This window comes from Polyodon spathula, chromosome 3, assembly GCF_017654505.1.
Source record: "Polyodon spathula isolate WHYD16114869_AA chromosome 3, ASM1765450v1, whole genome shotgun sequence".
NCBI classification, from domain to species: domain Eukaryota; kingdom Metazoa; phylum Chordata; class Actinopteri; order Acipenseriformes; family Polyodontidae; genus Polyodon; species Polyodon spathula.
Window position 1 is genome coordinate 91777095 of NC_054536.1, and position 12099 is coordinate 91789193.

General features: G+C 39.1%; 1 protein-coding gene across 5 annotated transcripts in view; it reads left to right on the top strand.

Moving 5' to 3' along the window:
• The window catches only part of LOC121313653 (inactive phospholipase C-like protein 2), a 74564-nt gene that overhangs the window by 385 nt on the left and 62080 nt on the right, over positions 1-12099 (top strand). For 2 of the 5 annotated variants that reach the window (XM_041246396.1, XM_041246401.1), the window contains exons 1-2: positions 5-288; positions 691-968. In XM_041246396.1, coding sequence (XP_041102330.1) covers positions 708-968 — 261 coding nt within the window. In that variant the 5' untranslated portion in view covers positions 5-288; positions 691-707. The other 3 variants (XM_041246402.1, XM_041246400.1, XM_041246397.1) reach the window with 3 other exon arrangements.

A 12099-nucleotide genomic window follows, 5' to 3' on the forward strand; every position in this document is an offset into this window, starting at 1 on the left:
TCTTGCATTTGCAACATTTTTTTTTTTTTTTTTTTTAACAGTAGTACCGTTTTTTAGAAATGAAACATAACGTTTTTCGTTCATTGTGCATTAACCCTTTGGCGGTGTGTTGAAAACTATGTGGATTCTTAAACTAACAAGAAAGCGGCGCGTCAAGGTGTCCAGCAACATGAATTAAGAGCCCTAGCAAACATCGACAGCGTGGTTTAATTGTGTGAATAGACTGTGTAATGTGTTTTTTTCCTGCGAAGATTTAAACACCACTGTCACAGTCGTAATATCAGGCAGGTATGTGCAACGCAGGTTCCCATTTTTGCATTCGATTGAATACTGTTTTATTTTCTTTCTTATCCTTTTTTTTCAATTTAGATTTGTCGTTGGAAAAAAAAAAAAAGATTTTATTTTTTTCCCGACAGAGTAGCAACACCGTGTTCTTATTATTTTTTTGATTAGGTGGCCGGGTCACATTGACCATTTATGCAGTGAGATCAGTGTAAAATCCTTTTAACATGAAATTACCACTAGCGATAATGATATATTAAAGTCTGGCTAATACAGTACACGTCATCCAGCTAATTCACTCTTTTATGTGAATATTTTACATTTTTTGTTATAATCAACGCCCCCCCCCCAAAAAAAATAAAAAATAAAATAAATATAAATAAAAATACAGATATTATCTAATCATAGAAAGAAGCTGTATTCTTATGGCGGAGTTTAGGAAGGAGAACGGCGGCGTGGCTTCCTCACACATCCCGGGGCAGAAGCCTCTCAAGCCGGCAGATGAAGCTGACAGAGACGTGCAGTGTGGAGACTCGGTTTCAAACGGAGACTGTGGGGTGGGAGACATGCTTGATGAATCGGGATCTCCATCGACCCCCTGCAGCCCAGGGATAGACATCGCTAACAATACAACAACAGGGCTGGAGGGCAAACCTGGCATCCCCCGTAGAAGCAGCATCATTAAGGTAATGTCGCCAAAATACACACCCTCAACATACACCGAAGAGATGCAATAGGGGTTGTACCTGGAGTATCATCAAGTTTTATATATTAACTCAACCTTTTATTGATGTTTTAGCAGGTTCAATATGTCTTATTATTGTGGCAAGCGATATGTAAACATGTTGCTTTTTTGGGAGGGGAGGCGAGTGTATAGTAGTGATCTGTTTCGTTTTTCGCTGCTGCCTAGGTAGCTTCAGAGGCTGAGCTACTGGTTCTGTATGTCTGCAAGATTGTTCCTATTGACCAAAAAACAGGTCAACACACACTACTTTGTTTTAATGCTGTATGTTACTTATGTGAAATCACTCAGATGATGCAGGTAATTTGTATTAAGCAAATTAAGAAATTCATCCAGCTATACGTCTATAGAGTCTTTCTCTACATTTTGACACGTACTAAAAATAACACACATAGGTCTACACAATGTATACCAGTTTCATATTTTTTATTTGAAAATTATTATTATATTATTATTATTATTATTATTATTATTATTATTATTATTATTATTATTATTATAGAATTTCATTGTTATGTCCAAATAAACAATACCTATATAAATATATAATAGGGACATTGATATGCTAAAATATTTGTGGGGCTTTCAGATTTCAGACTATAGCAAGCTGTATCATGTTTGTAGCAAAGGATATTGTTTTGTGCCTAAGAAAATATGCAAACTTATTGTTAACTAGACCAATATTACATATATGGGGCTTTAGGCAGGACTAAGGAGACTCTTTGGTCAAACAAGCACCAAACTAACTGTAATTGTGGAACAGTTAACTCATTTTGCTTCATAAAGTCGAATGAAACCTGCTGAATAATGTTACATTAACATATTGGATTATGTACTGCTTTGTAATATTCCATATTTTTAAATACTGTGTTATTATGGCTTCCTGTAGACTTGCGATATTATTATTTTTATTACATGATGTTAAATAAAAGCTCTGAATTATGTGCATATAGTTGTTTTCCTAAAGTTCTAATGCAACACTTTTTCCGTAGCTGTTAGAATTCTCTTTACTGGCCTAATATTTGCAGACCGTTCTGTGTGTAAGCTGGTGTCTTAGTTAAGTATGTTCTTGCTGCTGTTGACCTCAAGCAGTTTTGTTTTACATTGCTTTTACATCGTCAGCCACAACTTGTTTTAGTGTTATTGAAAAAGGCAAAGCAGAATATAATTTGAAATGTCACTGAACACTCCTTGTTTTAAATGCCCTACAGTGTACCACAATGGATTGTTAAAAATGATGCTGAAATGGCTTTTAAAATTCACGACGTTACAGTAGCACCAAAAGCATCACATAGCCCACCAAATAGTTCCAGAGTGATGAATGTGAACGTATTTGGTATTGGTACAGGATGACTACATCATGGCACCATCTCATTTTAAGTTTTGCGCTTTTCCAGGAGACGATCATTAATAATAATGTCGTCCTGTCTGTACACATACAGATTGTATCTGGATGCTATAGGTATTTTATCGTGGCCTGCATATCTTGAAACCTAACTTACTATGACTTTTTTGTATTTGATTTGTTGTGTTTCTTTTAATACTGTGCTCTAGACAGGCTTGTTATCTGGAGTAGCAGCTTTTCATTTACATATCCAGTCTTTTGAGCAGTACACAGATTTTACTTTAAAAAAAAAAAAAAAGTGTGTGTGTGTGTGTGTGTGTGTGTGTGTGTGTATGTAATATATATATATATATATATATATATATATATATATATATATATATATATATATATACATTCATACACACAGTAGTTGTTGGGAAAGGATCATCTGGTCAGGCATAAATTATCACAGATTTTAAGAAGCAGCGAGGGACTGTTATTGGCAGTAAAATGACTGACAGCTAGTGAGCCCAAAGCCTGAAGTAAAGGACCCTGATGTTGCTCAATTGCAAACCCTACAGTATAGCCCCACTGTATTAGCTAATACAGAAATTAATGGTGTCCATGAACTCAGTGTGTCTAGCAGCTAGTTAAAAGCTTTCCAGACCCAGATAATTGAGCACCCGCACACGCACACACACACACACACGCACACACACACACACACACACACACACACACACACACACACACACAAGCATAGTCTGAAGTGGTCATTTTTTTATTTTGGCTGGAATCAGGAAGTTGTGGGTCTCTGCAGAGTGCATGGTTCTCTGGTGAATGGGTCTCTGCAGAGTGCTTGGTTCTCTGGTGAATGGGTCTCTGCAGAGTGCTTGGTTCTCTGGTGAATGGGTCTCTGCAGAGTGCATGGTTCTCTGGTGAATGGGTCTCTGCAGAGTGCATGGTTCTCTGGTGAATGGGTCTCTGCAGAGTGCTTGGTTCTCTGGTGAATGGGTCTCTGCAGAGTGCTTGGTTCTCTGGTGAATGGGTCTCTGCAGAGTGCTTGGTTCTCTGGTGAATGGGTCTCTGCAGAGTGCTTGGTTCTCTGGTGAATGGGTCTCTGCAGAGTGCTTGGTTCTCTGGTGAATGGGTCTCTGCAGAGTGCTTGGTTCTCTGGTGAATGGGTCTCTGCAGAGTGCTTGGTTCTCTGGTGAATGGGTCTCTGCAGAGTGCTTGGTTCTCTGGTGAATGGGTCTCTGCAGAGTGCTTGGTTCTCTGGTGAATGGGTCTCTGCAGAGTGCTTGGTTCTCTGGTGAATGGGTCTCTGCAGAGTGCTTGGTTCTCTGGTGAATGGGTCTCTGCAGAGTGCTTGGTTCTCTGGTGAATGGGTCTCTGCAGAGTGCTTGGTTCTCTGGTGAATGGGTCTCTGCAGAGTGCTTGGTTCTCTGGTGAATGGGTCTCTGCAGAATGCTTGGTTCTCTGGTGAATGGGTCTCTGCAGAATGCTTGGTTCTCTGGTGAATGGGTCTCTGCAGAGTGCTTGGTTCTCTGGTGAATGGGTCTCTGCAGAATGCTTGGTTCTCTGGTGAATGGGTCTCTGCAGAGTGCTTGGTTCTCTGGTGAATGGGTCTCTGCAGAGTGCTTGGTTCTCTGGTGAATGGGTCTCTGCAGAGTGCTTGGTTCTCTGGTGAATGGGTCTCTGCAGAGTGCTTGGTTCTCTGGTGAATGGGTCTCTGCAGAGTGCTTGGTTCTCTGGTGAATGGGTCTCTGCAGAGTGCTTGGTTCTCTGGTGAATGGGTCTCTGCAGAGTGCTTGGTTCTCTGGTGAATGGGTCTCTGCAGAGTGCTTGGTTCTCTGGCGAATGGGTCTCTGCAGAGTGCTTGGTTCTCTGGTGAATGTGATGGGATTGAATGCCTTTAGGACAGCTTTTACTGATAGACAGGAATGTAGTCATCATCACAGGGTCCACCAATATTCAGTCCAGATAACTTTGCCTCTGTGTCCCTTTTGCTGTCTTCCCTTCAATTTTACCAGTTAGGCTCAGGTTTTCCCAACCTATTCCTCCTTAAAATATGTCCTAGAAATGTAAGCTGTCTTGTTCTTATTTGTGTCAGATGGTGGTGTATGCTGTGTTAAGTGCGTCTTTGTTACTTTTCCATGCTGTCCAGGGAATTATTGGCATGCTGCGCAAGAACCACATCTCTGCTGCTTCTATTTTACTTTGCATCTCCTTGCTTATGGTCCAGGTTTCACATCCATACAGCAGAGCTGCCCACGTATAGATTTTCAGTGTTCTTAATCTTATTTGAAAATGTATGTGATCATTTGTTAACAGGCTGTACATTCTTGTGAAGGATTTATTTGCTATCATTATCCTTTTCTTGACTTCTGTTATGCATCTTCCGTCTGCTGTTATTGTACTGCCTAGATATGCAAATGTATTTCCCCCATAGTGATAAGGAGAACACCAACTTCCAGTTTGTAAGAGACTGGAGCAGCGGATTTGGTAGAAGAGCACTAAAGGAATGTAGTGTGAAGTGGAAATGCATGAAGTATATCTCTTTATGGTGTGTGTTGATTTTTCATGTGTTTCATTTTCTACATTAATGTGCATTAGTTACCAGGAGAGCATGTGCTGCCAGGAACCATGGATTGACTTAGATGTTCAAAAAAACATCATGAAAAACAAATACAGTAAATACATGATGAAAGTGTTTCCAGTTTCAGTTCCAGCTTGGGATGTGTTAGTGTGGCATGTACAGTAGATCATTTAAATCGTAATTTAACTTACAAAAAAAAGACGTGCATCAATATTAGGGTAATGTACAGCACTGTGTTCAGATCAGTTGTTAATGTTGCCTAAAAAGATGCGAAGTTCAGATACAAGGACATTGTTTAGCACAAGTTTAGTAATGTATAGAAAAGTGTATAGGCTTGTGTCAGGAAATGTGGTATTTGTACCTTAACCCTAAATCTTATGTGATTTAATAGCACAGTAAAGATAATGACAAATTGATTACAGTATATCAAGTACATTTATTTAATTACACTCATTCCTTTATTGCATAGTGATATAGCAGCAAACAATTATAGCAATGTATATTCTTATACAGATTATATAACTCAACTAGTTATAAGGTAACATCAGTAACTCTCTTTGGGTGCTCTTTCTCAAGGCTGGGCTGGTAGTCTTGTCCTCAGGATTGGAATCCCCAAGTAGTGTCCAGGTGCTCGGATACTTTTTTCCTTATTTACTTGCTAACAACAAACTTTAGACTAACTATATGTGTACCTTAAGCTAATTGGCAGTTCGAAGAATAAACAAACTTATGACTGTTAGTCAACAGGTGGTCTAGTCTGCTATACAACATTTAAAACTACAAACAAAAATAACAGTGATGTGCAGAAGATGTGTTTTCAGCTTGTTTTTTGGGGGTATGCAGTCAGCTTCAGTCAATCAAATAAATACCTTTTTGGTTTATTCCCCAAAAGGGTCCTGAACCATTCGAGAGGTAAAAATACAAGCATTGGATAGCATGAATTGGTTACAAGAAGCAGAACCATACAGTAAATCACAGGATTGGAGACTGTTGTCTCTGATATAATACAATTATATATCACCATATGCTTTGGACTTCTTTCAGATTATCATTCAAGTGGATTAGACATGATCTCTGAGAGCTGTCATGGCTCCCCTCCAGTTTATAGAGAATCTTGAATTTTAATTTTATTTGGACAATAAGAATCCATAGGGACTTGCAGGTCCACATAAAGTGTAATGTTAGCCATTTTGCTTTATGATTGGAAATTGTATTAGAAATTGTTATTTGCTGCAGATCACTGTGAGTATAGTTCTACAAAACAGTATCTAATGTACTGTACCTGTTCACAGAGAATATTTATATGAACTGCGTGTTTTCTGTGGAACCTCGTCTGTGTATCTACATGTTTCTATTACATTGATAAATATGTGCACATGGATAGTTTGTGATTTGATTAAAAGTATGTAGTTCTGGTTTTCCAGCATATGGTTAAGTGCTACTGCCCTATTAGAAAACAACACACACACAGACACTTGCTGTTTAGTTGAAACCTGTTGGATTGTCTCAACCAATCATGAAACCTGTTAGATTGTGTCAGCCAATCAGGTTTTGAGTAGAATGTTCATTATCATAAGATAAATGCCCTTTAAATATAAAACTGAATCTTCTTATAAACAGCAACTTAATTAGCCTAAAACGAGGCAATACAAAATATACCTTAAAAACACATTTTTAAAATGCCCTCATACGTATAGGTAGGTACTGCACTGTTACATTTAGGATTGCAGTATGAGTGAATATGTATTTTGTTCATCGTGCAGTTAACGTGTGCAGGTTTTATCTCAAAAGCACTATCATCAGAAGTATTCTCAGGGGACTAGAGATTAGTTTCCCGTCACTTAACTCAGGTGAGCTAACAGCATTTACTTTGTGGTTTGCACTGGGACTCACCCTTAAACAGTTCATAATTCTAACAAAAAATTCTGTAGTAGTAGTACTTAAAATGAAACATGGAGGAAGGGTTGCTTGGTATACTATACTGTATCGGCGAAATAATTTGAACTCGGCATGTTGTGGACTGCAATATATATATATATATATATATATATATATATATATATATATATATATATATATATATATATATATATATATATATATATATATATGTAGGTGTGGTCTCTTGGGAGTGAGGATTGTAGTGCTCCTCCTTGATCAGGGCTCCACAGTGAGCATCAGTATGCATAGTTACAATGATTGGACTCATTGGAGAGCCCACATCATGTCCGAAACAAACTTGTGGTGCAGTTGTGGTACTAAGTGTCAAACACACATGATTTATTTTACTTCTAGTTTTAGGCACAGAGACTCAAAGTTTTGTGCCAGGCTTATAAAATATAATGCAAGGATAAATGTCAGTATTACAGCACAAAAAGAAAACCCACATCAAAAGAAAATGTAAATGCACTGATTAAATGGGTCACAGGAATCTACACTGTCTGCCACTTAAATTTCATTACACTTTTATTACATTTGAAGCTTTTGCAGGTGTGTTGTTTCCCAGTGAATTTGTTGAATTAAACAGCCAAGACTAGCATAATTGAATAGTAGCCTAGTGGTAAAAGTTGAGACAAAGGGCAGGTCCTAGTTATACATGTCACAGGGTTCATCCAGAACTGATTCCTGAGAAGTCACTGTGCAGCAAAGCTACTGTGCAGTCCTGGGAGAATGAATAAGAACAAAGAGAACTGAAGACAGCATGGCAAGTACTGTCTGAAATATCAAAAACAAATTGAGCTGTCGTGCTTTTAGATTAAACCAGGAGATCCTAGTTTCAAGTCCTGGTTACTAACAGTATAACAAAGAGAGACACATTTTGTTCCATACATTTTGTTTATTAAAAACACCATCCCTACTATACCACGGGCAAGATTTGGAATTCTTTGCAAATGTCGATTTCTTTTAGGGGAAATTTATAACCGTTTCAGCCCTAGTACCTACGGTTCTGTGCCATCTGTGCCTGTGCAGCCTGGCGTATTGGGGCCTAGCTGGATTCCAAGCTTAATGTCTGTAGGCTCGGGCAGTACTGGACATTTTTTTAAAGTGCTATAACTGAACAGGTATTTTTTAATTTAAGTTTCCTCATTGCTTTATGTCTGCTGGTTTAAGACCTGTGAGACCTTGTTGACATCTCTTCAAAACAGTAGACCGCTGTGAATTTTAAAGTATTGTTCCAGACAGAAAATCTGATGTCCTGTCCTGCAGTGGGTTTAATAGTTTGAATCCTCAAGACAGTGCTTTAAATACTGGCTTTTCAGATTGGCATCCATGTCTGACACAACTATGTTTTTGGAAGCCCTGGGACTGAGCCAGTGCCTGTTGTCCTTGGTTTGTGTGTGACATTGTAAAGGTCACGCCTGTCACTACTGCAGCTCTGACAATGTAACAAACACCCATTTGTATGAGGTCATCTATTATACCACTTGGCGGGGACCCAGGTTCATTAATGACCCTGGAAACAGTCGCGCACCGAGGGGGGGGGGCTGAAAAGGCCTTAGTACAGCCCCCCCTCCACCCACAAACAAACCAAAAAGGAGCTTAGTGTTGCTATAATTTTTCTTTCGGCAGGTTGTACAGCATCTGTGTTGTTTTGCTGTGCACCAGACTGACAGCTGAGAGCTCTTGGTCAAAACTGCAGGCGAGCAGGGGGCGTGGCTACCAGACTGCGTGTTCTGTGATAGGTTGTTCATGTTCTACTAATGTTACTGGACTTGCAGGAAAAAGGACAGAACTGTGAGGGGGGTGGACATGGAATTTTAAAACAGCTATTTCCAGGCCTGGAAAAAGTATTGTAAAATTCGTGAAAAAATTGCTTAGAAAAGGTTTGCACTATATGTTGTTTAAGACTACCGTGTTGTTTATTTCTGTCTGTGTTTCCTTGGCTGTTTCCATGGCTTTTATTTGTATTTTCTGTGGTTGCTAAACCACTACCAGAAAAGCGAGGTGTGTCTGTGTGTGTGTGTGTGTGTGTGTGTGTGTGTGTATATATATAATGGTAGAAAACTAAAAAGATTTTTGTAGGCACTTGATTTTTGTGACTATAACTTGATTGAGACCATAGGCGCCTAACCCATAGAGCACAGGGGAGGCAATACACAATAATACTCACCCTACACAAACATTGGTTTGATCCAAGTTGCACTGTTTACATCTGATGTTAGCAACGTGTCTGCAACAAGATGCTGAGCAGTTTTGGTTTGGAGACAAATAATAAAGGCTAGGTAGTTGTTAGTTTAGTTTAGTTTTTATTGTGTATTAATTCATTTATATTCATTAAAAAGATGAGAGAACCAGATGTTTTTTGTGTGGGTGTTTTTTTTTTAAATGTATTTATTTATTATAATAAGGAAGGTTTGTGTTCTGCGGGGCCATGAACGGATCTAAGTTCAGCACCAAATCTAAATAAAACATTGTTACTGTTATTAAGCACTGATAATAATCTGAAGTAGTGGTATTAAAATAACACAAATATGGTTTCACTTTAGTGAAGTACGCTAGAATGGTTTTATTATTAAAAATGTGTCGTTCTTTGTTTAAATTTATTTTCAGATTTCATATTAAGCTTTTTGTGCTCATTCAATCAAACCAAATAGGTTTTTCAAGTCAAGTAAGACTGGCAAAAGTAAACCAAAATTATTATTATTATAATTATTATTGTTAACTTCATATAACACGCACGTCTGTAAACCTGAGTAAGGTTATTTTATTTATTTTTTTCAGTTACGTTTCAGATGGACTTGCCCAGTCTCCCCCCCCAATGTAATGCTGGTTGCACCACTGCCTGGAAATGTTTACAAAATACAAAAAAAATTGAATATCTTGTTTAAAAAAGAAATCAATCAGGCAGCCGAGACAAATGTAGCAAGCATGTGCTATTTACGTCAGTGGATGAGTTGGTCTTCCCAATGGGCTTGTTAGCTGAATTGAGTGAATGCGTGAGAATAAACAGGTCTTTTATACGCAAGTTTGTATGTACTGTAATAGAATGAGGGTCTTTGCCTTAGTATTATTCTTCTTATCGTGACCCATTGTGGAGCAAAGGTTTGGCACAGGTGAGAAGTATTTATTTTTGTTGAAATATAGTAGTGCATGCTGTTTATAGATAATCCCACATTCTCCCAGAAGCAGTGACCCCAGAGAGTGTGCTAGCTCAGTTCAGAGACCTGTTTTGTACCATGCGTTGTGTGCACATCCTAATCTGGACTGTTTACTTCATGCTGCTAAGTAGGGGTTAAGAGCAGCTGTGTTGGAAGGAGCTGTTTTTTCACTTGCCAAAGTCTGACAAGGTGGTCAGTAAGTGCAAGACAAAACATGTCGTGATAGGTATTTCTAATTTCTAACAACCCTGTGATTTGTGGCAGACACAGATATTTGTTTTGGATTTGAAAGTATCTGGAGCAATGTTTGTTCAAATATTGGAATCTTTTTCGTAGCACAAAAATAAATAAGTATAATTACATGTTTTCACATCAAGCTACTAAAGTGCTAAAGCCATTTCTCAGTGATTAACCAGTGAGCAATGACACAAAGCGAAACGGGCGGAGGTAAAATGCCAAAATGAAATGTGATCGGAGTGAAAGCTTGGCCAATACCTGTAGCAATGATGGATGGTAATACTTGCCAATAGCAGCTAACAGGAAGTTGCGTCGATTAAGGTACTTGTTTATTAATGGAGGAGCTGGGAGGGGGTGCTGGCAGGCTGTGGGGCTGCACAAAGTCACATTTGTGGCTGCAGTTGAGAAACACTCTTTTAGAATAGTAATTTGTATTTTAAGAATAATATTACCTTGTATAGGATCCTACTTCAGCAGCTGAGTTAGTGTATCAAATAACTGTTGTGACACATTTGTTAGGCAAGAACGAGGCAGAAGCAGCATTCTCAAGATATTGTGTGTTGTGCATTTCCTGTTGCATTCACACTGCACGTCAACCACACAGCATGGAATCTGTACAGAAATAAATCACAACACAAAGAAAGACAAGGTCCACTCTCTTTTTTTGTACACTTTTTTTTTTTAATCCTTGGCAACAGCTGTGCTTGAATAATTAGCTATAGACTGGCAGCTCAGAGCTGTCACCCCATAACGTCAAGTGGAAAACGAGACAGTTGTGCAATCACCTTGGAAAAAACTCAGCATCCCAGAGCTCCAAAAAAGGCTGGCTGAGCTGCCAGGGTTCAAAGCAAAAATCAGTCCATATCTGTGGCCATCTTGTTGGCCCAGTTCTTGCATGCTCTTGACATGAGTTGCAGCTGCTGTAAACATGACGTCTGGGTGCTCAGTCCCTCTCCTTGAGCAACAGGAAGTCAGCCGCTTTCAGAGTAAAGAGTAAAGGCACTGAGGGTACAGTAAGCACGAGTCACAGTATTAATGATGTTCCCAGTCACATTCTTTTAGGTTGCTGTGTTGCTGAACTTTTGGGATTAGGTTGGTTTTGTCTAGTTTATCTGCAGAATTAGCAAGTAGTATATTGCTGCCAAGGATATACATCCGTTCTCTGTCTTATCCCTTTAAATCTGTGATTCCATATAGATGCATTGCCTCTGGATGAATTGTCCTGTGAAAATTAGCTGGCCAGGGACTATGTACTTCTGTCCTGTAAGGCGCCTCTTTTAGTATTTGTACAGTATGTTAGCTTTAATATTGAGGAATGTATCCTCTAACTGCAGTGACACTGTTTGCCTGTCTTCTTAGGGTTAAAGCAGCGGATAAACTGTATTATTTGAAGCAGTTCACATTGATTACCTGATTTGGGTCACGCCCACTTTCCTTCCAGGTTGAGTGATGCGGGTGGCAGGGGGCAAAGGAGTTGAAGGCTGTTCAGCTCCTAACTAGCACGGTACACTTGTATACTGCCCTGAACTTACTGTTTGTAAAGCATTAACTACACAATCAATATCCACACAGAGATCCAGAAAGGAGTGACAAAAGCAAGCACACCCTGTAATGCAGCACTTTATGGGGACATGTTTCCAAATTGTTTATCTTAATTTAGTTCTGTTTTTTTTCTAATATACCGGCTCATCTCTGGGATATAGACTGTTCTCCTGCTGGGTGGGCTGGAGGTTAGGGGAATCACGCACAGTTTGGAGTGAGCTGGCCTTAGCCCCTTGACTCTCACGAGACCACACTGGCTTCAGATGCCCAT